Genomic DNA, 27,502 nt, shown 5'->3' with positions numbered 1-27,502 from the left:
AACTTGATATACAGAAGGCAGTAGCTTTTAGCTCATCATCTGAAACGAGCACCTCGTTTTCAACTACATCTCCAACGTAGCTCCGTGATTTCAGTTTCCTTCCCGGTAATAGTTTGTTCAAAACTGTCCATTTTTCTCTTGCTTGTTATGATGATACCTGTGAAGTTGAGAACTATAGTATTTTCTTTTCTTTGACCGAATGCAGTCAGTGACTTTGTTACTGTATGTTGTGTATTTAATTTTATCTGCCTCGATTCCTGTTGCTCTAGCAATTCTTGCAAGGTTGTCTCTTTTCTTTAACATATTACGAATCTTGTTAGAGATGAACGGACATATTTTCCCTCTTGGCCTGGTGGTCTTTTCATTCTCTGGGTTCCTGATATATGATGCATATTTTTCGTAGCTATTTAGGATATGCTTAAAAAAGCAGCTCGTTGCAATTTCAGGATCACTTGTAGCAAACACTCCACCCCACGTTGACTGCTGCAGGTCATGGCAAAGCTTATTGAGAGAGTCTTGAGTGACAGATTTGAAAGTGTGCGTGATCTCTGCTTCATTTATTTCATTTTCAGTTACCATTAAGATGGGACGATGATCCAAAATAGTTGTATCAAGTATTGCAGACGTGAGAAAGCATTCCCCAATTGCAAAGTCAAGAAGGGAATTATGGGATTCCCCCATTCTAGTTAGGATATCTCCATCAGTAAGAACAGAGAAACCATTTGAAGTAATGATATCTAGGAGGTGTTGCACTTGAGAGGAACAACTTTGAAAAATGTTAATATTAAAGTCACCAATCAGTAGAAGGCTTAGGGATTTGCTTGTGAAATGAGACAGAGTATTGTCAAGAGTTACAAGGAAGCTGTTAACTGAAGCTGAGGGAGGTCGGTATAGACACCCGATCACCAAAGAGGCAATGCGGATAAAAGTGAGTTCACAAGCTTGATCAAGGTAGATTTGAGATAGGAAAGGCAGAGCATCGCAGATGACTATGAACATAAATAGCAACTCCACCACCTTTTGTATCATCTCTGCAACTTTAATAAAGAGTGGAATTTGGATTGAAACCTCAGAAGAGAACCAGGACTCAGCAAAAACCATCAGGTCTGGATGCTGATTCCATGATGTCAGTTGAGCAAGGATTGCATCATTGTGTTTTATAAGACTGCGTGCGTTCATATAAATACAGTAATTGCATCTTTTGATGCTGCAGTAAGGCATAAGTTGTTTGGCTTAATTGTTGGCAAGTGACAGGGTAGAAAGATGTTTTCACAAGAGTTAAGTGTCATTCAAATTCTGATAGGCTGAAGAGAAAAATGAATCATTTGTAGACGTTATTTCCTGTAGAGATTTCTGAATATCTGAAAAACACATGGATTGTCATTCATGCTCTCTTGTTTCGATGGCTAAATCACTAGCTTGTAACCTAGGACCAGGAAGAGGGGATTGTCCATAGAAAGGCCGAATGATGGTTCCCACAGGACAACAGTAGTCCTTCAGTCAAAGTCTGTTTGCTGACATGGAATGTAGAAAGAGCTGTACGACTCGTGTTTAGAAATCATTTTTATTACCTTTGCTTCTATCTGCAGTTGAGTTCTGATGTGCTGCTCTACTTCTCTATCGCAGAGTTGGGGTTCAAGTCTCGAGACAAAAATACCCCTGGTTGAACTTATGGTTCTGGGGATTGTTCTGATTTTAGAGTTGGTGGCTGTTCCCACTACAGGAGGAGGATGTCGACGTCTGCCAATGTGATTAGAGGCAGATAGATTCCACTGTCTTCTGATGAGATCTGTCTGCCACCTGGAGGAAATGCATCTTCTAGGAGTGGATTTGCAGTTTGATTGACATCCTTAGATGTTTTCTGAGACTGACTAGCAACAGGAGCATATACTGGAGGGTATGGAGATTGCTTTATAATAGATGCGTAAGTGGCTTCTGCAACAGGAGCAGGGGTTCGGTGGAAAGTAGAATTTTCCATGGGTTTCATCCATTGTATGTAGGACTTAATGATATGCTGGAGTTTTGAATAAGATCTGTCAAATCCGAAATATTCTATAGTAAAATATAATTAAATTCACGCAATTGTGTGTTTTCCAATCTGGTTTTTTTAGTTTCATCAAGAAGAGAGACCATCATGGATTTGTGTGTCCAAGATTTGAAAAATGAGTTTTGTGGTCAGCCCATTTGGATTTTCATCTTGGTTAAGGAGGTGAGAGAAGGAGCGATTTATCTGCTCTGATGCCACGTCATGAGGTATGGCCTCGGATAGCCCACTCTGCCAAGCATCCATTGATGATGAGAAACAGTTGAAACACTGAGGGCCGACTGGGCTAGCCAGTTGGATAAAGTGCCTGCCTGGCAACCTAAAGGTCGCAGGTTCGTATCCCACCTCAGGCTTAAATCACAGTAAAATACAAAAATTTTGGGAGGTGCATTATAGCCACAGAAGCTGATGCGCCAACAACTAACAAACAAAAAAAAAAAAAAAAAAAAAAGAAAAGAAACACTGAGGTTCACCTTTGGGAGGGCTTGAGGGATCAGCTGGGCTGGATCTTAAGTTATTTTCACGTTTTGTCCTTTTTCTTTGGTTGCCTGTGATTTATACAACAAGGGCCCTTCCATGAATCGATCTCTGCCTGTGATATCTTTTTCTAGTTCGCTGTTGACATATCTATGCATTTAATGCAGTACACAAGACCGCATTGCATTGAAGGAAGTCTTTGCATTTCTTTTTGCACAATTGTCAAATAATTTGCACTTGCGGAGCCATTGTAATTAACAATAAGTACATAGAATTTCTTTTGAGATGAAAAATATAAAAAATTTACAATATACAAAATATAAGATATACAACACAGAATTATTGATATCTGAAATAATTTTGTACTAAACATATCCGTGAACTTTAGTTAAAATTCTTCAGAATTCATTACAATTCATTCAACAAGTGCATTTTAAAGATATGCTTAGATTCCTAAAAATTCCTAAATTAGATTCCTAATTTAAGCAACATTCCTAAATTTAAACAACATTTAAGCAACAGTACTGGATTTCACACCACTGCAGATTAACTAACAGAGGGTCTTTTGAAAGGCACAGTCCTCTTCGTAAGAACAATGGTAGGTGACCTTGCATGCTATTATCGGACAAAAACAGTAAAGTGACTGACCTTGATTATACTGCGAGGGAGTAATCCTTTCGTTGATACTTCCCAGCTTCTGGGGCGCCTACAGAAACGATCTGAGATGCCTTGTAGAAAGGAAGCATAAATTACATTCGTTATAAGATGAAAACTATCTACCTCTTCTTTCTTGATGGATGTGACAAACAAAACGTGCTGATTCGGACAGTATAAAAATGTTGGAGCAGATTCATCAGAAACCATTCATTTAGCTCACTTTTACAGGAGCACAAACACAACACAACCACAACCATTTGCTCAAGCGCAATCTTTCTTGTTGTGAATGAAATTCCAGCCCTAAATTATGCTTAAGGAACTTGGGCATAATTTGGGTAACCGCCGATTTGTTTAAAGAATGGTTTCTAAATTGTTTTGTGCCAGCTGTGGAAAACCATTTAAAGTGGAAAAATCCAGATTTCAAAGTTTTATTACTATTGGATAAAAACATGCCAGGCAATCCAAAATGTTTAAGTAATGTTCCTACCACCTAATACAACTTCTTTAATTCAGCCATTAGATCTACTTCTAAAATTCATTACATCAGAAAATTGTTACAATGGATTTTGGAAAAAATTGATTCCGAATCTATAGAAATAATGGAGGCATGGAAGCATTTCTCATTTGTGGACTGTATCAGAATCACAGCTTTATTGCTCAAAGAAGTAAAACCATCAATGTTAAATGCATGATGACAAAATGTATGGCCAGAACCAGTTCATTCAGGAAATATGGTTGAACCAGCAGAAAACAGAATCGGTGTGATAGTGGAACTTGCTAAGTTGGTAGGAAGGGAAGGTTTTTGATGATACGACTACTGAAGATGTTCAAGAATTGCTGGTAGAAAAAGAGGCTGGCGAAGTGGATTTGGTGGAAATGGCATTGGAGGTAAACCAAATTAATTCATAGGATGAGAGCACAGATGAAAATTCTGAAATTAACAATTTTACATTAAAAAGCATACAGGAGGCATAAACTTAGCTGAGCAATTAGAATCTTATTTTTTGAATGCAGATCCTTCGACTGAAAGGAGCACAAAGTTCAAAAGGGCAGTTCAAAAATGCTTAGCTTCGTACCATGAAATTTACAAAGATCTATCAAGCAAAATCAAACAATCCCAGATTACTGATTTTTTAAAGAGAGCAGAAGATATGTGAAATGTAGATGCTGCAGAAGTTCAAAAGGTGAAGATATTCTGCAATAGAGAAAACGTTCTCATTTGATTGTGTGCACTTCTGTAGCCAGGTGGGAAGGAGCAGCAGTGCGTAGCACACACTCCTTGATTAGACCGGGGTTCGAGCCTGTCACCACCAAATACGGAGCGGTCAGGGAATGACCACCGCATATTCACGGAGCAATATGGCCTTAGTTGCTAATGCTCCTAAAAACCAAATAACAAACAATTTGATTGTGCTTAGCAGCAATGAAGAGGAAGAAATTAAATGAGCATACATTATCTCACACATATATGTATCACAGTTTGGAAGATGTTTGTTCATTTATTACTATTTTTAATAAAAATTAAGTTCCCGATAGTTATAAAAAACTGATGTATTTTTGTTAGCTTTTGGAACGTAACCCCCCTTTTTGTACTGGTTCTTAGTCCCATATAACACGGTTTTGCACTACATGAGATTTTATTGGAACCTAACTACAGTGTTATACGCAGGTTACCTGTATATAAACTTGTTATATGTATAGTAGGTTCTACAATTTTTAATACAAGTACTAGTGCTTTTTAAAATGTTATCTTATAAAGGGGGAAGATTTTGAGTATAATTTTTTTAAATTTATGTATTGGTTAATTACCCACTTTTTCTAGAAAGTAAATTTTTAAAAATTTATAATAAAAATTAAAAGAGCTGAATTTCCACAATTATTTATTTTTATTATTTTTATTTTTTTATTATTATTTTTTTTTTGCCAGCTACGAAAAGCAAGAGAAAAACTTGGGCAGCCTTGTGAAATGTGTAGCAACTATGAACTGCAACTTCAGCAAGTACAAAGAGCAGAGCAAGAGCAGCGTAGACAGTCTACTGCAGTTCAACAAATATTAGATCGTTACAAGGAAGATCTACAGTGTGAGCAAACCTATCGACAAGAAATGGATCAGAAATTTATAGAGATATCTAAAGAGTCTGAAAATCAGGTGAGAGTAGAGACCTGTTGATTATTAATGAGAAAACTTTGACATTCAAGATAGCTTTTTTCTTCTTTTTTTAATGTTAATTCCAAACATTAAAGGTTATTTAACCACTACCCTGAATGCAATTGAGAAGAAAGAAGAAACATTTTTAGCATTGGACTTAAATGTCTGTGGGTTTTAATTTTTGACAAACATGAAGGAAGTTGTTCCAAAGAATGGAATTAGAAGAGATTAATGAAGAGAAAGAAAAATTCATTTTGCAAATTTACAGTTAGGTTGTGAATGAATTGTGACTGGTTGCTGCATGTATCAAACAGACGTAGAAGGAAGAGATGGAAATATAGATATCAATTTAGGTGAAATGTGTCTGTGGAATAGAAAAGATACAGAAAAAACTGATATTGATTGAACTAAGTGCTCCCATTTATGAACAGATTAAGTACTTTTTGTAAGGTTTAAGAAATATCATTCCAGATGTGGGATTTGTATACATTTTGTATTTATTCATGAGAATTTTTTTTTTTTTTCTGTGATGCTTTTGTAGTTTTTATTTTTTAAAAATAGCTAAGGATTTTATAACCACCCTTTTAGTTTTAAAAAATAAAAACTAAAACATCATAGAAAAAACTTTTTATGCATTGCAGCATGAAATTTAATGTGTTTTTTTTTTTTTTTTTTTTTTTTTTTCTGGGAAACAAAACACATAGTTCCACTGCTCACCACCAAAGGACCAAGATATTAAGATGTAAATTGTACACATGAAAATGGGAAAGTAGTCTTTTACATTATTCTGTTGTATTGTGCGAAAAAGGATGAAGCCAACTGATGCAAGACAAAGCTTTAATAGGTCAGCTTTCCACATTTCAAGCTCTCAAACATGTAACATGACCTCTATATTTAAGACAACTCTCATTAATGTGATTAAGAGATTTGAAGAAACAGGAAATCTCTGAAGATAACATTACCATTGGCCACAAACTGGTCATCCTTGAGTTTTGCTGGAAGTTATGCATAGATAGCTGAATCTGTTGATGTTCCTTGGAGCACCATCAGGAAGTTTTACCAGTTGTACATGCAGTGATATTCCTAAAATCACAAGGATGTAATAAATCTTTTATGCATATAAGTCTAAACTTATGACTTTGGTCCATTGGATGCTGAGTAAAATGGAAACAGAACCATATTGATCGAATGGACTGATGAAGCACACGTTTTGTTGAAGTAGGCAGTGAACACTCATTGTCCCATTCGATTGTTAGCTACATTAATTTCAGGAAGCTCTCTCCATTCTGCAAGGCAATCGTATGATGCAGTTTTATTGCTTCATTTATCCTTAAGCCATTCTTTTCGAAAAGCCCACTTCTAATGGGGGTGGCAAACAATAGAAGTGAGCTTTTCCAAGAGTTGTTACAGGATAATGCTATAAAACCTTTAGACGAGGAGGTTATAGTATGTTTATGAGAGTGCCAGTGGTTTCTAGACATAATGTTTGTGCAGGGTGGAGTACTGCCCTTGCTTGACCAGTTTCTACTCTCCTGGGTGAAATAGAAACCATAGTGGACTTAACTCATAATTGGATTTTTGGTTATGAGGATATTTAAATGATAGTGTTTACAGTTCACTTCAGGAAAGTATAAAGTGTAATTTCTCATCTTCTTAAAGTTACATATCAATGAGTTAGGTTTACACAACACCTTTGATATATTGTATAATGGCAATATCTACAACTCTTTTTGTATTACTATGAAACCCTGGCCCTCTGGTGATGAACATTAGAACTTATTTTATTCCTCGCTATGTAAAGACAAGAAAAATGCATGAGATGCATATAAATTATCAGGCAGCACATAAGCCTATGGTAGATACAAGCTAATCTGTAATAAAGTCACAAAGGAGGTTAGGCAAGTGAAGGCAGATTACAAGAAATCTTTTTGGCAAAGAATACAAAGAAAAACAGCAAAGCCTTCTTTACTTATCTAAGCTCTAGAAGGAAGGGGATGAATCAGATTGGTCCACTTGATATCGATAGTTTGACTGTTGATGATCCTGTTCAGTTAGCTGACAAACTGAATGAGTATTTTTGTATCTATATTTACTAATGAAGAATTATGTAGGGAAGTGGAGGCCAGAAGTTTATCAAACTTTAACAGGGAGCTAAATGATTTTGTAATAACTTTGAGGAAAGTGGAAGAGAAATTGTTGGAGTTAAATATAAGAAAAGCACCTGGGGTGGATGGGATCTATCCAGTTATATTAAGAGAGGCAGCAAAGGAAGTAAGCAAACCCTTAGCCATAATTATGAGAGTATCCTTGGATTCAGAGGAGGTACCCACAGACTGGAGATGTGCAAATGTATCCCCAATTCACAAAGGGGGATCGAAGGGTGACACGAGTAATTACAGACCAGTTAGTTTAACTTCTGTTCCAGGGAAAGAAATGGTGTTACTGGTTAAAGAAGCAATGCAAGATCATCTAGCCAAGACTCAGCTATAGTTCAGACACAACATGGGTTTGTTAAGGGGAAATCTTGCCTGACCAATTTGATTGGCTACTGTGATGTGGTCACAAAGGAACTGGATGCAAAAAATAATTTTAATATCATATCCTTGGATTTCAGGAAAGCTTTTGATAGTGTTGCATGTAAAAGACTGCTGTACAAATTTTAGCAGAATTACTTTAATGGCAAACTGCTGCTATGGATAAAGGGATAGTTGAGTGGGAGAAGAAAAAAGTAGTAATCAATGGACACTATTCTTTATGGACTAATGTTATTAGTGGAGTCCCCTAGGGTTCAGTGTTGAGCCCATTGTTGTTTTCTATATTTATCAATGATATTGATGAAGGTATATCAGGCTTAATGTCCAAGTTTGCAGACGATATGAAGGTTGGCAGGGTTGTTAATGACAGTACACTACTGCAACAGGATCTAAAAAAGTTGTGCAGTGGTGGCATCTAAGGTTTAACATTAACAATTGCAAAGTACTGCATATAGGTAGCAGTAACCCCAGAGTAAAGTACCAACTGTGCATTACTACACTCAGGGTAGTGGAGAATGAAAAAGGCCTGGAAGTAATTGTGCAGTTAAATATGAAGGCTTCAGAGCAGTGCTGACAGGCTACCAGCGCAGCTCATGGGGTCTTGTCAATGATATACAGGAACTTTGCTGGCAGGTATGGGGAGGTGATTATCCCCTAGTATAAAGCAATGGTCAGACCATACCTTGAGTCTGGAGGCCTCATTTTTAGAAGAATGTAGAGCTGCTGGAATGAGTACAGAGAAGGGCAGCCAGATTGATGAGGAGAACAAAAGGGTGCTCTTATCAAGAACTTCTGCAAATTGCAGTTTCTGGAGACTAGGTGCCCTGTAACCATCACCTGTAAGGTGATGGTTGAAGTGTATAAGGCTTTGGATGGTTTGAGCAAGCTCAGTGCTGATGAGATTCTTGCTCAAATTATGCGTTTGAGCGGCCATAAATTCAAATTGAGGAAAGACAGTAGTACAATAGATGTGTAGAAATTTACCTTTAGCCAGCGAGTGGTTGATTGCCGAAACAACCTTCCATCTGTTGTTGTGGAAGTTGATAGCTTAAATGGATTCAAGGAAGAATGGGACAAACGTTTGGAGTGAATGGATGGGTGAAATGGGAAGAGTTTCTTTTTTTTTTTTTTTTTTTTTGCTGATGCTGCGTATAAGCTCGTTTTCTTGCATCATTGCTAATCCTAATGTAAAGAGTTTTTTCTATAATGCTTCAGTTTGCAATTTTTATTTTTTAAACATAGCTAAGAACTTTAACCATCCAGTATGTTCACAAAGTAATTCACATTATTCTGTTGTGTCCAATTTATTGACATAATCACCACAGTTCAGGCACTTTTTCCACTGATCAGCAGGTGCATGTATATTCACTATGACAAAATTGCAAAAGAAACTGCAACCAAACCATCACTTCTCTGTATGATATTTCCATCACTTGCTGATTCCTTCCTTAACAGAAGTTGTTTCTGTGGCCTAAAAGTGTGGTAGCCTGAATGGGTGGGCGCCTCCGTAGCTAGGTGGGAAGGAGCAGCAGTGCGTAGCACACGCTTCTTGATTAGACCGGGGTTCGAGCCCGTCACCACCAAATACGGAGGATGCGGAAAGGTCAGGGAATGACCACCGCATATCCCCGGAGAAATATGGCCTTAGTTGCTAATGCTCCAAAATAACAAACAAACAAACAAATCTGAATGGGTAGTCCTGACTTTGCAACAGATATGCCAAAATCTCACTGAGTGAGATTTTGTTACTTGAACCATAGCTCTGGGCTGCATTTGTTGTGGTATTGTCTAAAAGCAAGGTCATACATGACTGGTCTCTTTTTTGAGCTGCATTCCTTAATTTATTCAGTGTGAGGTCATACTAGTGGTGTTTACTTAATGCAAAAACCAGATGATTGTTTATCCTAGTGTTTGTCCGTGTTTCTGTCAGCTTTGCCATATTTGTACTGACATCACACATTTGAATACACGTATCAGGAGTGTTATACTTCTTGCTTCTTATGCCTGTACTAATGTTAATATGCTGTTAGTCCTATCTTCCTTTGTGCAAGTTGTCAGCTAACTTTTATTAACTTGATAAAAATAATAAGTTATTAGCATGAGGTAATAATTTATTATTACCATTATAATAAATTAGCATGTTATAACAGTTATCATTATTAGCATGTTTTGTATAAATCAAATCTGTTTTTTTTTTCTATAAATCAAATCAGTTGTTTCTCTATGAATGATTAAAAAAATTGATCATTTATAGCAAAACATCCTTCATTTGATTTATACAATTAAGAGAAAGATGAAAAAATAAATTTTAAATAAAAATAAACTAAACAGTTAATAGTTGCCACTTTTTTTCATCCATGTATACAAGTAGCTAAATGCATCATTCCTTCCAGAAATGTAATAATGACCAAAATTTAAATGCCATAAAAATTTTCAAAGTGCTGCATAATTTCTCACATTTTTTCAACATGTAGTTAAAAATAATTGCAGGCAGTTGTCCAAGCCATAAATCATTTTAAACAATAAAAAAATAATAATAAATAAATAAAAAAATTGACTTTTCTAATAGCTACATTTGTATGTGTTTTGCATTTCCATCACCTATTGTTTGCCCAATACAGTAGATATTGGTTATTTGTCAAAATTTTAATAGAGAAACTATAGCTCAAACCATTCTTGAAATGGTACATACTATGAATTTCACCTAAGGGTACATTGTGGGTGTATAGCAGAAAAAAAGCTTGTCCCTAGGCTAAAGAATCCCACACATCTGCTTACATTTTAAATTTGAATTCCTTACTTTAGTTGTAAGGATACTATGCCACTATCATTCATTATTTCTTTGTTTAGTTTTTTGCATTCTTCAGTTAATATTACAGTATTTTTTAATGCATGTGTGTATGCTATATTATGGATATTATATAAAACAAAATGCAGTACAGCATTATTTTATTATGCCATGATAGACTGGGCACTTTGACTGTCACTAAGGTTATCGTTCTGAAATCTGACAGCCATGGCCTATTCCAGTGTAAGGATTTCAGTGTTCATTTTGAGAATTACTTACTTTGGAAAAGCAAGCACGTTAAGAATGTATATTTTACATCCATTATTTTTTTTTATTTTTTTTTTAAGAACATGATGTTTCCTATTTACCTGTTATTAACTGTTGTTACTTTAGAAAGAAAATTATGTAAAGCTGAAGTAATCTTTTAAATAATAGCTCAGATCCTCAAAAAACAAAAATAAATAAATAAATTTAAATGAACTTGTTACTCAATTTTAGATGTAATAGTTTTGGATTAATTTTTATTATTTTTATTATGAATCTTTTGCAGATCAGTGAGTTAATTAAAAAGATAGAAGAGTCAGAGAAATTTCTTGCTGTTCTTAAGCCTAATTTTACTTCTTGCTATAAGGAAATTGGTGATCAGTTGGTGAGTAGTCATATACAGTAAATATATATATATATATATATATAAGATTGTAGTAGAGAAAGGCAACACACTAACATTACAGTACTCATAATTATGGAGAACAAAGGACTAACGGAACAGAAATCGTCATCACAGTGAACAAAAAAGGGAGCTAAGATAAAAAGAAGTAATAAGAATTACTTAATGCTGTTTGTCCTGTGACCTCGGCACCTTCATCTGGGGCCAGCTGCCAAAATCAAAGGAGGAAACGGCAATAAGTAGGTAAGGCCTCTGTTTCTGACATGAAATATACGCAGCACGTGGTACACGAGAAAAGTAGGTAAAGTAAGTTTGGTTAAAATTTTAACTTAAATCATAAGGCCTGTGTATATTTCATGGCTGACCCGACAGCGGCTGGAATTCTTGCATCACATGCCACTACTACTACTACTTCTTTTTATCTTAGCTCCCTTCTTTGTTCACCATGATGACAATTTCTGTTCCGTTAGCCCTTTGTTCTCCATAATTACAAGTACTGTAACGTTAGCATATTGCCTTTCTCTACTACAAACTTATGTGGCCATTATGGTCATTGGGTACTTTCTGCACCTAGCAATGTCCCAGGTCTATAAGCTATTATTAATAATATTTTAAATTGTTGCTTTCTTATAAAACACACACACACACACACACACACACTGTGCTGCCACTTTATTAGGTACACCTACCTAGTAGCGTGATGTGCCTCCTTTAGCCTTCAAAACAGTCTGAAAACTTTGTGCAGGAATGGAGTACCATACAAACATGAGTGTGTCCCGCAGTTCCTTGAGATTTGACGGAGGTGTAGGCCTGCAGTGAACAGCCCTTTCCAGCTCATCCCAAAGATGTTCAATAGGATTGAGATCCGTGGACTGAGTGGACCACTGCAGCAAAGAAAAGTCATTGTCATGTTCCTGGAACCATTCCATAGTGATTCGGGATTTGTACACCGGCATATTATCCTGCTGGAAGTAACCATCTGACTGAGGATAAACTGTCAACGTGAACGGATGGATGCACTTCATCAGTAATGATGTTTACATACAATGTGGCATTCATACGTGAATCTATGGGTATCAATGGACCAAACGTGTGCCAAGAAAACATTCCCCACACCATAACACTTCCCCCACCACCTTGCACAGTAGTTGTCAGACATGATGGGTCCATGGATTCATGTTGTTTTCGCCAAATTCTGAGCCTTCCATCAACATGATGCACCAGGAACTTCAACTCGTCAGACCAAGAAACTGTTTTCCAATCCTCGAAAGTCTGGTGCTGATGTTGCTGTTCCCACAGGAGGCGTGCTCTCTTGTTCTTCATTGATAACGAAGGTACGTGATGTGGCTGTCGGCTGTTGTAGCCCATTCGCGACAAAGTGCGACTAGTGGTCCATTGCGATATTTTGTTTTGCGCACCAAGGTTGTATTCTGACATGATGTGCGAAATTGTGGCCTGTCTGTTTGCTTGCACAATTCTAGCCATCCTCCTCTGACCTCTCTCTCATCAACAAGCGATTTTCTTCCACAGGAGTGTCATTGAGATGTTTTCTGTTCGTTGCACCATTCTCGATAGACCCTTGAAACTGTGGTGCATGAAAAGTTCAGGAGAACTGCCATTTCAGAGATGCTTTGTCCAGCACGTCTTCTACCTACTACCGTGCTACGTTCAAAGTCCGTTAGATCACTCCTTTACCCCATTCTTGCTACAGTTTGTACACTTAACTGATACTAGAAATGTTGTTCTGCTGTATTTATATCCACAACTGTGGTCATGTGACTTGCAGTGTTGTGGGACAAACCATTTGTGTGCACAGCAGGGATGTACCTAATAAAGTAGCAGCACAGTGTATATAATTTATGTATTTGCATGTTTTGATTTTTTGTGTTCTTGTTTAAAAGTTTTTTTTTCCATTCAAAAATTTGCAATAGATGATGTGACAGTATCTACAGGGCAGTTTTAAAATTTCATTATTTTCAAGTATCTTTCCTACAAAAAATAAGAACTAAAAAAGTCTAGGAACATTTTTGGATTTAAAGTACTATTATTGAGTTATGCGACCTCTGACTTTCTTGATGTCATTTATTAGAATTAGAAGTGCTTTCATAAACCACTGCCATTTTTCAAAAGATAATGTGCCAGTGTTTTTTAAACAACGTTGAATATTTAAAATTATATATTTACATTGCCAAAAGACTCAGCATGTTGTTGCTTTGCTAGGTGATAATACATGGGGTAATGTGATTATATACTTAGTATATTATGTAGTCACATTAAAGAAAATGTTATACCAGACCATTTGGGTGTTGGGACATTGAACTATTGCAGAAAAGATAAGAGCACAGAATGTTCATATCAGCTGAATATGCACCTTGTGTAAACAAACAAAGGAAATACTACAACTGTAACAGCCAAACACAGGCTTCAATTTCATTTTGGTAGTGCTGATATACCAACTGACGTGTTTATCATCATCCACCAACCTGGGGGAATGGATTCCCCAACAGAAAAGAAACAGATGGGTTCCTGGATCATTCTTATTTTTCCAAACAGGAAGAACCATTTGAGAGCCATATGTGTTGTGTTGTAAAGTTTTTGTAGTTTGGTCCTTTTTTTTTTTTTTTTTCCCCCTTCTATTGTACAGATACGTGATAGCTTCAATTTTTATATATAAAAGTATAAAAGTTGTATTTTCTCATTTCTGGATTCATCAAGAATTGGTGTATCCTGAAATAAGGACATGACAATCAATTTCAACATTGATTCTGAAGTCTTATATGTAACAACTGTTACATTCCATTGCCTTTTAGGATTTACTGAACTTTTACTACGGACAGATGTAGTTTTAAAAGTGAATGGCTAAAGAAATGAGGCAGTAGAGAAATTCCAGCTTCATTACAGGCATAGAAGCAAAGTGAAATTGAACTGATGTTCAGGCGGTGACTAACAAGAAGCACAAAAAAAAAAAAAAAAAATGTTAATAGTACTAAAGCATTTATAGTAATAGTATTTGCCATATAGTGCAAAGAAGCCTCAGGCTTTTTCTGCACTGGCAAAAAAAAACCCAAGTAGATAAAAAAAATACAAATTATATGCTTCCCTCCTCACACAGGTCTTTCGAACTGTTCAGTAGGCCTTTGAATTTATTCAAACTGTCAGCCTCGACTACCTGTGAGGGTAACTTGTTCCAGCAATCAACAACTCTCTGTTAAAAGAAAACTTTCTACAATCTAATCTAAACCTCAATCCCTGTAATTTGAATTTATGGCTGCTAGTTCTGGAATTCTTTATAACAGTGAAAATTCCACTTTCATTCGTTTTACTAATCCCTCTCAGAACCTTATAAGCCTCAATCGGGTCACCTCTGAGGATGCTTGGTTACCAAGCTCTGTAGCCTACATAATCAGATTCTTTCCTCATACGTTGTCCTTCTGCCGATCTAACCATTCGAGTTGCCCATCTTTGGACCCTTTCAAGAAGCTACTCATAAATGTCTTTTTCCATGAGGTCTCCATACTTGAACACAGTATTCCAAATGTGGTCTTACAATTTATTGATGTAAAGCAACATTAGAATGTCAAAAACACAATAGCAGGATCAAATTGGGTCACTGTCAGCTTCGGTTTACAGATGCAGAGAACAAAATGCTGGAAACTTCTGGTGTTTGCAGAACTATGTGCATTGTTTGAGATTCACTTGGCCAAACTTATTTGGGTGCTGAAAGCTGTCTCTTCCAACATTTCTTGTTTCAGATTCTTGTACTTGGATTGAGATTGTTTTGAAAACAATGTTTCCTATCCCAGCCCAAGAAGGATTTTTGCTTAATTCTTCGTGGGCTGTACAAAAGTGTGCGCATGTGCACATACACTAAATCTCAAAATGTGCACAAATGGTTGGTGTTACTACGGTGGAATTCACCCTTTACCCACAAGAATTACAGATTCCAGAACAATTTTGGCCAGACATCTGGAGTTTTATGCTTGAACCATGAGTCTCATTTATTTCTAAGAGTATTTCATTGAAAAATATCAACAGTCATGAAGGAATTAAATAAAACTCATCATACTTGTCTTTCTCAAATTTGATAATTTCTATAAAAAAACATCTGCCGAAGCTTATGCCTTTGATTCCTAAATACCATCAAGTTACATATCACAATGCAGTGAGCTGAAAATTTCCTCAATCTCAACTGTTATTTTAAATAAGAGAACATAGCTGCCTTTGATTTCCTTTACAGTTTTGTTAACTTTTTACCATTACATTCAGATTCTGGTTAAAGTCTCTTTTTAGTTTGCTTGCAAAAATGCAAAGTTTAACTTACATACTTGTTAAATATCAGCGGACATTACTGGAACATATACTTCAGTGCCTCATATGTGGCTTACTGTTTGTGGCCAATGGGAACAAGTGCCTTATTGATTTCATAGACAATTCTCCCTATGGGTTGAAGCCTTTGCCTATTCTGACCAAAACACAAAGCACACCTGTTGATCAACACTGTTATTTGCAAATATGGTATGCCACAATCCTTGTTGATTGATAGAGATCTGAGCTTTGCCTATGAACCCTTATTGCAATTTTTTAAGGTGCTAAATGCCATACAACACTCCCAAGGCAACAGAATTGTGGAAAAAAGCCAGTGGGAACAAGAAATGGTCATTTAAAGAAATGGTATCCAAGATCATTGTGGATAAGCCAAACCTTTGAGACATTGTATTGGGGCATGTATATAATTCATCCTATTGCTCTAATGTGAAAGAGAAGCTATTCTTCATCCTCTGTGGTTATGACTTGAAATCTGATGTTCTCATTTAACGTCTTATTCAAGGGTCAGCTGTCAAAACCAAAGGAAAGACAACAAGAAGTAAGGCCTCCGTTTCTTACGTGGAATATATGTAGCACATGGTTGAAACATTGAAACCATGTTACAGTTTGAAGTTTGAAAGTGTATGGAAGCAATGCTGATGTATATTTAATAGCTGACCCTTATATTTTAATAACTTAGTAACCATGCTCTATTACCTCTATTACTAATACATTTTATATATATATAGCAGACTCTCAATTTACCAAGATCGGATTAACTGGGACACTTCAAGACTCCAAATTAAAAAATATATATATATCAACCAGAAATCATAATATTCAAGTAATAAATATAATAGGTACAAACAGATGTTTTGCAAGTTGTAAATAAGCGACAAGAAGTGGTGTTGTAAGTCATAATTGGGAGAGTAATGTACCTATTATTCCCCAAACCCCTCTGTCTTCACACCTGCGGCTCAAAAAAAAAAAAAAAAAAAAGAGAACAAATGTTTAATTTGTTTATTGCATCACTTGGATTGTTGTGTTCTGTCACACTGCAAAAAGACAAATTTTGTTTCATTATTTATATCAGGGATGTCAGAATTTTTTTTTACAGTAAATATTTTTTTTGTTTAGAAATCACAAAAATGATGGATAAATGCAAAAGAGTTGTGCTTTCAATTGAACAAATACTTGAAATTATTCAAAAGGTTGGAAACAGTGCATCTGTTAAATCTTTAATGAATCATTATAACGTTGGTGACCAAACCATATGCGAAATCGTAAAAAATAAAGATAAACAATTAGATTTAAAATCAACATCTTAAAAATAAAGGGAAGCATCGTTTTGGAGACACGAGTAGTGCGTGGTAAGTTTTTTCATTTTTTATCAACCAGCATATTTTTTACGTAGGTTGCTGATCATTTTTCGATATTTTTGGATTAACTGGGAAATCAAGTATCTGGAATTTTTTTTTTTTTTTTACCATCTATCCCAGAAAATCGAGTGTCTACTGTGTATATATATATATATTTTTTTATTTTTTTATTTTTTTCCTTATTTATTTATTTTCATAATTTTTCTAACTATGTCTTTATTCAAATATATATATGTGTAAAATACAAGCCTATAACGCTAGGGGATTTGGCCTTGCTATAATCGAATTTGAAGAATGACTTGGCTAACGAAATTCATGTGAGAGCAAGAGGGCCATACTGAGTGAGGACAATGGGTATCTGAAATTAACTTTATGATAGTTGATACAGTGAGACCTTTGATTAAGGGTTAAAATCACAGTTTGTTCGTATAAATAATCTGATGTACTCTTTGGGAAAAGAAGAGTTGGTATAACCTTGCTTGCCAAATAGTGTGATCTATAGTGCACATCTGAAAAAAAAACTTAGCCTATCTTGTACAAGAGCTCTGCCAAATCATAATTCACTTGAGCCACAACCATTGGAATTCTCAAAGAATGAAGAGTTTTTTAACAGTAATCTGAGAGCAGTGGCACTGTGTAAGAATACCACCGGTGATACTCCTCATGATAAAAGGAGAACTAAATTTCCCATTAACTAGTCTGAAGAGGAGATAACCAAAAGAAATCTGTCTTCATTCTACTAAATTATTCTCAACAGAACACTAAACACAAAGAAGAAATGCTTGAAGAGAGTTTTCTAGTTTCTGATAAAATATCTCAGGAAGATGATAATCCTGATCCTATGGGAACATTCTCAAACTCACAACTGTATGAACTGTTCAGACGTTCCACTGAAGGTGGTAATTCACAAAAAGTAATTGATCTTTCCATGCCTATGTAAGAGATTATGCTTAATCCTTAAGAGATCATACCACTGGGAAAAAAGAAGAGATACCATCTGCACGAATCAAATGTACTATTTTATTAACAAAAGAAAAAAAAAACTATTTTTTGTTAAAAAAATGTTTTATTATAGAGGGGTAGATATTTTTAGTAAAATTAATTTATTCTCCATTTAATAAAGAAAGGATTGAATTGTGCTTCTTAATAATGTTAATTCATCAGTTCTAGGCTTAACATTGCTATAGCAAAATCTACTGGTTCTTATTGTTGAAGCTAAAATAATATAACAAATGAAAATACTTACTTATAATAAGCTTTTGATCTTCAGAGTTTATGAAGATAATGTTATGTTTTTGCATGAAGTATTATTATTATTATTAGCCATATGGTGCAAGGAAGCCTGAAGCTTATGCTGCACCAGCCAAAAAAAAAAAAAAATTCCCGGGTTACCCTGAGAGAGAGAGGGGGGGGGGGGGAAATCATCAAGAAAGAGAAGAATGGTGATATCCAGCTCAGGACCCTGGGTGTGCCAAGCCCATACTCACCAGATGTGAACCCATGAGGCTAAATAGTCCATACAGTGTGCACATTTTTAGTTATAATTAAGAAACACTATCACTTTGCCTGTCAACCTCTATACATTTCTCAGTGATGATCTGTCCCCTCTTTCAGTAACATTTTGAACTAAACTCCCACTCTGAACTGAAGTTGCAACTTATGCAAAATCTTTGAACTAATTCAAAAATCCCAGGTTAGGATTTTACTCTCTTTCTGCCAATTTAATGAATTTTTATGTCTTGACAAAAAGAGATAGAATTAAATTCTTAACATTGTAAATTAATGCTTAAGAAATTTAAATAAATAAATGAAATATATAGGAAATTTAAAGAAATAAATAATACTTGTTGTCCTCAACAAGTTTTACAATTTCTTGCTTTATTTCTTTAAATTTATTCTCAGTTATCCATATCTTTTAAATTGAGGATTCAAATATGTAACTTCCCACATATGCCCCAGTTTTTCATAAGCATAAAGTCTGTTAGTTACTTGTTCTTCCATTTTTTAAATTAAATTAACTACATTAAACTTTTAGCTGTTGTAGTTTTCCACCCTTGCATGTCTACATTTGCTAATGAAAAATTTCATCAATTAAGGCACCTTCAAAAGGGTAATGTATGGTTCTCAACTTAATTTGACAGTAACTGCCTGAAAATATTTTGTATGTTGCAAAATTTTTTCAATATCCGTCAGTTGCAGAAGACTGGAATTTGTGAAAGCAATGATCAACAAAGGCAGCTTTATTCTTAATATTTGTTCAAGCATGTCAATGTTGAGTTCCAATGGGTCAGATATTTTGCTTCAATGATAATACTGGATGACCCATTTGCAACTGATTTCCTAATAGCCACCTGTGCCTGAAGTATTCTACATTCATTTTACCTTAGAAATATTTCCTTTATCTCCTTAATCTATGCCTTCCTTTATTTCCTCAATATGCTTGCACTTAAATATAATTATGTCTATGCAAATTAAGGATATGTGCAAAGAAAGGAATGTACCACAAACTGTAGCATTGACTATACAGTATCTACAACATTATCTATGACACATGCTACCATCTCAGTTTCCAAATTTCATTCTGCTAAAATTATTTTCATTTCTTGTAACACATTTTCAGTGTATGCTGGCAAATTTAAAGAAGAAAGTAAATATAATAATAATAATCAGTTTTATTAGCATAAACTGCTATATCTGGTATGACTATCACATCTAGAGCAGGGGCATCCAATCTTTCTTGGCTAAGGAACACAGGTGTTCTCATAGAAAGTGAGCTATAATAACAGTTTTTAACACTAATTATATATTTTTTGAAATAGAATTCAGTTTTTGTCATCAATGATTATATTTAGTTTTTTTTTTTTTTTTTTTGCAATTAATAATTACATAAAAAATCAACTATTAGTATTGGTATTAGCAATGGCCACATGGTGCAAGGAAGCCTATGGCTTATGCTGCACCAGCCAAAAAAAAATAAAATAAAATAACAAAAAAATAAATAAAATAATAATAAAAAGAAAAAATTAAAAAAAAAATAATAATAATTAATAAATAAGAGAAAAGGAAATGGACAACCTAAGCGTTTCCCTCCTCCCGTAGGTAATTATCCAGATGACCTTTGAATTTCCCCAAACTGTCAGCTCTACCACCCATGTAGGTAACTTATAAATTAACTTGCTTATTTTAGCCAGCGAGTTAATTTATAACTGGCTGGCTAAAATAAAACTTCCTGCAATCCAGTCTAAACATCTCCTCCCCATAACTCGAAATTATGGCCCCTAGTTCTAGAATCATTTATAACCATGAAAATTTCGTCCTCCTTCATTTTGCTTATGCCTCTCAGAGCCTTAAACACCTCAATCAAGTCACCTCTAAGGTGCCTAGTTTCGAAGCTCTGCAACCCATATATTCGAAGTCTTTCCTTATATGGATGCCGTTTTGCCGATCTCCTCAGGCGAGTTATCCATCTCTGGACCCTTTCAAGAAGAACAATGTCTTTCTTTAGGTGTGGTTTCCATGCCTGAACACAGTATTCCAAGTATGGAATACAATGGGATTATGATGTCCTTATCTCTACTAGCAATTGTTGATACATCATCGATAGGACACCATGGGCCTTCCTTGCAACCTGTCTACAATTCTCAGAGAAATTAAACTCTCACCGTATCATAACACCCAAGTCCCTTTCCTCCACCTACCGGCTTTAGTTCAACTTTGCCAAGTGTATAAGTTATTTTGGGGTTACTGGTCCCCAGGTGCAATACCTTACACTTTGCTGGATCAAAGCATAGCTGCCATTTTTCTGACCTTCTCTGAAGTCTATCTAGGTCATTCTGAAGAAGCTCTGCTTGGCGGCGATCATTAACTACTCTACCAATCTTTACATCATCTTCAAATTTAGACATCACGCCCTCTATCCCTTCATCGATGTCATTTATGAAAATCAAAAACAACAGTGGTCCTAATACTGATCCTTGAGGAACCCCACGTCTTACATCAACCCAATCTGAAGAATAACCATTTATCACAACCCTCTGCCTTGAAGCCATCCAGCTATCCATCTAAGGATTTTCCCTGATATTCCAACCTGTTCCAGCTTATAAAGTAATCGCTCATGTAGGACTGAGTCAAATGCTTTGCTGAAATCCAAATAAACAATATCGAAATTATTCCCAAAATCCAGCTCTTGAGTGATCCTCTAAAAATAGCTATCCAGATTAGTTAAACATGATTTTCCCTTTACAAAACCATGCTGAGTATCCTTCAGAATTCATTTCTATCTAAATGATCCTGAATTCCAACTTTGATCATTGTCTCCATGATGTTCCCTACTACTGAAGTTAGACTAACCGGCTGGTAATTTCCCTCTTCACTTTTAGAATCACCCTTATGAATTGGAGATACATTGGCGCTTTTCGATCAAACGGAATCACTCCCGAATCCAGTGATGTTCGCATAATTAGCCACAATGGTTCAATGCACTCACTTGTCGCCTCCCTTAAGATTATAGGGTATATGCCATCAACCCCCAGGAGCCTTACTGGCTTGTAGGCTCGAAAGGTTTTTTTATTAAATAAACGTGAAATTTCAACAACATTAATTACATTTTTTCAACTTCACTCCCATAATTTCTCATTGACGTAAAAGGTTTTTCTTCTGTAAATATCAATGCAAAGTAACTGTTGAGTTCATCTGCAACTTCAGCTGGGGTATCTAATACTATCCCACATCCATTACATAAGGGTCCAATCTGGTTTGTTCTTCTCTTTGCATTTATATATGTGAAGAATTCCTTATCCCAACTCTTTGCTAGTGATTTCTCATAATCTGCTTTTGCCAGCCTAACCTTTATTGTGGCACTATTACAGATCCAGAATTTAAAACAAATACACCAACCGTTTAACTATAGTGGTTTAATACTGAATGTACCAAACGATACTACACTGTAAAATAATATATATGCAAAAAACTGATTTACAAAATAAAATTTGCGATAAAAATTTTAAAATATACAATAAAATATAAATAAAACATTTAAAATACAATAAAATTAAAAGCGATAAAACATTGACTGAAGCTTTCTGGGGCTTCCGCCTCCTTTCTCAACAACAATGATGTTTAAGCAACACATCCTTAAGTAACAGGCTCACAGCACACGTGGCTGACCAGGCGCATGCTCAATATTTCTTCCATGGGAACCAGAACCGGAAGCGGCTCGGGAGCGTGGAAATATAAAACGCTCGTCTTTTGCCTGGACCACGGCTTCCAGCAGGGGGTGAAATTGAACACCCCTGTCCCTATTCATACTATTGTTCTCAGACGAGCCTATCCACAAACTCTCCAGCCACTTACGGTCCCAGAACCTATGCGCCCGGCCAAGGATGACAGCATTCACAGGGGAGACCTGATGATGTTTCTCCCAATAATGCTCGGCAATGGCGGACTTATTGAACTCTGCGGTCTGTATAGCTCGCATGTGCTCCCCCAGACAGTCTTTTAATCGCCGTCCTGTCTCCCCCACATGACATTCCCCACAATCCGGGCATTTGATCTCATATACGACCCCAGGAATGGGGTCTTTGACCTGTGACAACACTGTGTGCAACCTCCGGCCCGGAAGTTGCACACAGCGTGCCTGAAAGTCACGTAGCATTCTTGAAATTCGATCTGACAAGCCCAGATAGTAGGGAATATAAACTGTGGTGACTGGAACGGACGGGGTTCCATGATTAGGCTCCACGCCTCTATTATATTTATCAATGACCCTCTGGGGGTAACCGCATTTCATAAGATCCGCCCTAACTTGCTCAATTTCTCTCTCTCTCTCTCCTCAGAGGTACTACAATGTGTCCTAACCCTACCCAAAAGTGCCCTGGCCACACTGTTTTTATGCTGTGCAGTCTGTGCTGACCTATAATGGGTGTACTGGCTCCTACACATGGGCTTCCTAAACACTGTAGTACTAAGCCTGGAGCCTTCTCTACACACCATTACGTCCAGGAATGGGAGGGAACCATTCATTTCTACCTCTGAGGTGAACTGTATAAAAGGAGAGAAATCATTGAGAAAACTAACTACATCCTCTTCTCTCCCCTTTTGCACCAAAGTGAACGTGTCATCCACGTATCTCTTCCACTTGCGCATAGGGAACTCCAAATTTGTAAAAACCCTATTCTCTAACTCTTCCATTGCCAGGTTTGTGACAATGGCGCTAATAGGAGAACCCATAGCTGTGCCGTGAACCTGTTTGTACATCACTCCTTTACATAACAAAGTCGTACTCGAAAGACAATTATGGCCATACAGTTTTGCAACACATCCGGCAGTTTCAGAAGTGCAGCATAGGAGAGGTTAAGCAGCAACAACACCTAAGATTTGTGTATCGTTGTAGGGATGTCTTTCGAGTACGACTTTGTTATATAAATGAGTGATGTACAAACAGGTTCACGGCACAGCTATGGGTTCTCCTATTAGCACCATTGTCACAAACCTGGCAATGGAAGAGTTAGAGAATAGGGTTTTTACAAATTTGGAGTTCCCTATGCACAAGTGGAAGAGATACGTGGATGACACGTTCACTTTGGTGCAAAAGGGGAGAGAAGAGGATGTAGTTAGTTTTCTCAATGATTTCTCTCCTTTTATACAGTTCACCTCAGAGGTAGAAGTGAATGGTTCCCTCCCATTCCTGGACGTAATGGTGTGTAGAGAAGGCTCCAGGCTTAGTACTACTGTGTTTAGGAAGCCCATGTGTAGGAGCCAGTACACCCATTATAGGTCAGCACAGACTGCGCAGCATAAAAACAGTGTGGCCAGGGCACTTTTGGGTAGGGTTAGGACACATTGTAGTACCTCTGAGGGGAGAGAGAGAGAGAGAAATTGAGCAAGTTAGGGCGGATCTTATGAAATGCGGTTACCCCCAGAGGGTCATTGATAAATATAATAGAGGCGTGGAGCCTAATCATGGAACACCGTCCGTTCCAGTCACCACAGTTTATATTCCCTACTATCTGGGCTTGTCAGATCGAATTTCAAGAATGCTACGTGACTTTCAGGCACGCTGTGTGCAACTTCCGGGCCGGAGGTTGCACACAGTGTTGTCACAGGTCAAAGACCCCATTCCTTGGGGATTCCAGTAGTGGGGTCGTATATGAGATCAAATGCCCGGATTGTGGGGAATGTTATGTGGGGGAGACAGGACGGCGATTAAAAGACTGTCTGGGGGAGCACATGCGAGCTATACAGACCGCAGAGTTCAATAAGTCCGCCATTGCCGAGCATTATTGGGAGAAACATCATCAGGTCTCCCCTGTGAATGCTGTCATCCTTGGCCGGGCGCATAGGTTCTGGGACCGTAAGTGGCTGGAGAGTTTGTGGATAGGCTCGTCTGAGAACAATAGTATGAATAGGGACAGGGGTGTTCAATTTCACCCCCTGCTGGAAGCCGTGGTCCAGGCAAAAGACGAGCGTTTTATATTTCCACGCTCCAGAGCCGCTTCCGGTTCTGGTTCACATGGAAGAAATATTGAGCATGCGCCTGGTCAGCCACGTGTGCTGTGAGCCTGTTACTTAAGGATGTGTTGCTTAAACATCATTGTTGTTGAGAAAGGAGGTGGAAGCCCCCGAAAGCTTCAGTCAATGTTTTATCGCTTTTAATTTTATTGTATTTTAAATATTTTATTTATATTTCATTGTATATTTTAAAATTTTTATCGCAAATTTTATTTTGTAAATCAGTTTTTTGCATATATTATTTTACAGTGTAGTATCGTTTGGTACATTCAGTATTAAACCACTATAGTTAAACGGTTGGTGTATTTGTTTTAAATTCTGGATATGTACTCTCCCAACCTTAGAGGCCTTTTTGAAGATACTATTACAGATCAATTTGTAGCTGTTATATGCTTCTGTACTTTTTATTGCCCTGTAACTTTTCCATGCTGTCTTTTTCTGCTCAAGTAATCTTGAGCAGAAAAAGACAACTTGGAATCCTCCTCATGGGGCACCTCCTTAGCCAGGTGGGGAGCAGCAGCAGTGCATAACACATGCTTCTTGATTAGACCGGGGTTCGATCCCGTCACCACCAAATACGGAGAATGCGGAAAGGTCAGGGAATGACCACCGCATATTCCCAGAGCAATATGGCCTTAGTTGCTAATACTCCTAAAAAACCAAATAACAAACAAACATAACCTCCTCATGGAGTAATTTTTTTAATGGTATATACGCATTCAAGGCTTCTGAGATTAATGTTTTAAAGGTATACCATAATTCAATTGTAATAGCTCTCTGTGAGATATCTACCAAGTTAGTAGAGGCCATGTAGCACCTTAAACCGTCATATTTTCCTTTTCTGACGTTATAACCCATTCCTTTGCCTTTAACTACTGCTACCTCTCTCTTCAATTATTACATAACACTAAAAACATTCTTATATGATTATTATAATAATGTTGTTAGATGCCAAGAAGATAAAAAAAAGAAAACAATAGAGAAAAATCAAATATTTCCCAAAAACATATATTTTCAAATGTCAATTTGAAACTGTCTTGTGACATACCACTTTTAAACTTAAAGGACACAACATTTATGGCTACCTGCATGACTGTTGAACACACAATGTGAAGGATTTGGTTGCTTTAAACCCATGGGATGAGCTAGAGGGTGGATACTTACATTATTAGTAGCAGCAAATAATGCAAGAAAGTAAGCTTATACCGCATGAGATTAAAAAAAAAAAAAAATTCCCATTCTTGCCAACAGTTTGAGTTCTTCCTTGAATTTATTTAAGCTATCAACTTACACAATAATGTATGGTATTTTGTTCCAGCAATCAACCACCAGCTGGCTGAAGATACTTCTGCACATCTTTTCTTCCACTGTCCTTCCTCAATTTGAATTTATGCCCCATCATGTGTGTAGTCTGAGCAAGAGAAAGAACCCCATCAGCATTGAGCTTACTGAATTCATTCAAAGCCTTAAACATCTCAATCAGATCACCTCGCAGTCCTACTCTCCAGATGCTGCAATTTGCAAAACTATTTTCAATTGGTAAGACTACCTTTTTGTTCCCTTCACCAATCTCGTTGCCCCTCTCTGCAACCATTCCAGCAGAACTACATCCTTCCTAAAATGATGCTTTCAGACTTGTATACAGTATTCAAAATGCTGTCTTATACAATGGGATAATCATTTCCTTATCCCTGCTAGCAAAATTCCTGTATGTCATTGACAAAACTCCATGGGCTCCATATCTTACTGCATAATTACCCCAGGCCTTTTTGATTTTCCACTACCCCAAGTGTAGTACCACCCAGTTAGTATGTCACTCTGGGATTACTGCTACAAAAACGCATTTGTCAATGTTAAACCTGATTACCATTTCTCAGCCCAACTGCCTAACTTTCTAGATCCTGCTGCAGTAGCATACTGTCATTAACCACCCTGCCAACCTTTATATCATCTGCAAACCCGGCTATTAAACCTGATATGCTTTCATTAATATTTTTGATAAATACAGAAAACAACAATGGGCCGAACACTGAACTCTGGGGGACTCCACTAATAACATTAGTCCATGAAGAGCAGTGTCCACTGATTACCACTCTCTGTCTTCTCCCATCCCACTCAATCACCCCTTTATCCATAAAGGCAACTTGCCCTTAATGCAACACTGATCCAATTTGTACAGCAGTCTTTTATGTGAAATGCTATCAAAAGCTTTTCTGAAATCCAAGTACACCTAAACCTCTTTTTATCCGAATTTCTTTTACGCGAATTCGGAGTTATGCGAATTGGGATATCAAAAATAAATTTTTACCTGATTTTTATTCACTTTTACGCGACCAACCTAAAGTCTAAGTTAGGAAAAAATCCGTAATTCGAGAAAATTCTTTGAATTTTGTAGAATTGCATTCTCGTTTCAATTAAGAAAATTCAAAATTTCCCGAATTACATAACTGACTGCGCTAAACAAAAAAAAAAAAAAAAAAAAAAAAAAACAGCAGTTGTTTGCAGTTTGAATTTGGTTTCTTGTACCAACTTAGAAAATTCTTACGAATTTTATTTATTGGGAATTCCCCGAATTACATAACTGACGGTGCATAAAAAAGCAGTTCTTAGCAGTTTGAATTTGGTGTTTGAGTAGACAACACAGTTACTGCATTTTTTAAGTGAAATCAAAATAAAAATCGCCTTATAAAATTAATAATTTTGCCAAGAAATAATAAATGGTAAGCTACATTGTATGTAATTTTCAAACTTTAATTTCATTAACTGAAGATTTTAATCCAGTCCTCACATGATGTTGCCGATAACCAAAAAAATAAGGAAAGCCATTTCCTTGGATATAAAAATTCAAATTTTAGAACATCTTCAAACTGGGGAAGGTGCAATGGCTGTGGGTAAGCATTTTGGAGTCCGTGAATCAACTATCAGATATATAAAGAAAAATGAAGAGGCTATTAGAAAAGCAGTATGTTCTGGTACAAAATCGAGTGCGAAAT

General features: G+C 36.6%; 1 protein-coding gene across 6 annotated transcripts in view; it reads left to right on the top strand.

Moving 5' to 3' along the window:
• LOC150089016 (rab GTPase-binding effector protein 1-like) overlaps nucleotides 1-27,502 on the top strand; it is a 367,033-nt gene that overhangs the window by 245,068 nt on the left and 94,463 nt on the right. For all 6 annotated transcript variants that reach the window (XM_090369775.1, XM_090369776.1, XM_090369773.1 and 3 more), the window contains 2 exons: nucleotides 5,106-5,327; nucleotides 11,200-11,298. In XM_090369775.1, coding sequence (XP_090225901.1) covers nucleotides 5,106-5,327; nucleotides 11,200-11,298 — 321 coding nt within the window. The remainder of the gene's footprint in view (nucleotides 1-5,105; nucleotides 5,328-11,199; nucleotides 11,299-27,502) is intronic.

Source organism: Mastigoproctus giganteus, chromosome 3, assembly GCF_048544385.1.
Source record: "Mastigoproctus giganteus isolate SK-2022 chromosome 3, ASM4854438v1, whole genome shotgun sequence".
In the NCBI taxonomy this organism is placed as follows: Eukaryota; Metazoa; Arthropoda; class Arachnida; order Uropygi; family Thelyphonidae; genus Mastigoproctus; species Mastigoproctus giganteus.
The sequence above is the reverse complement of the archived record's forward strand: the minus strand, read 5'-3'. Positions and strand labels throughout refer to the sequence as shown.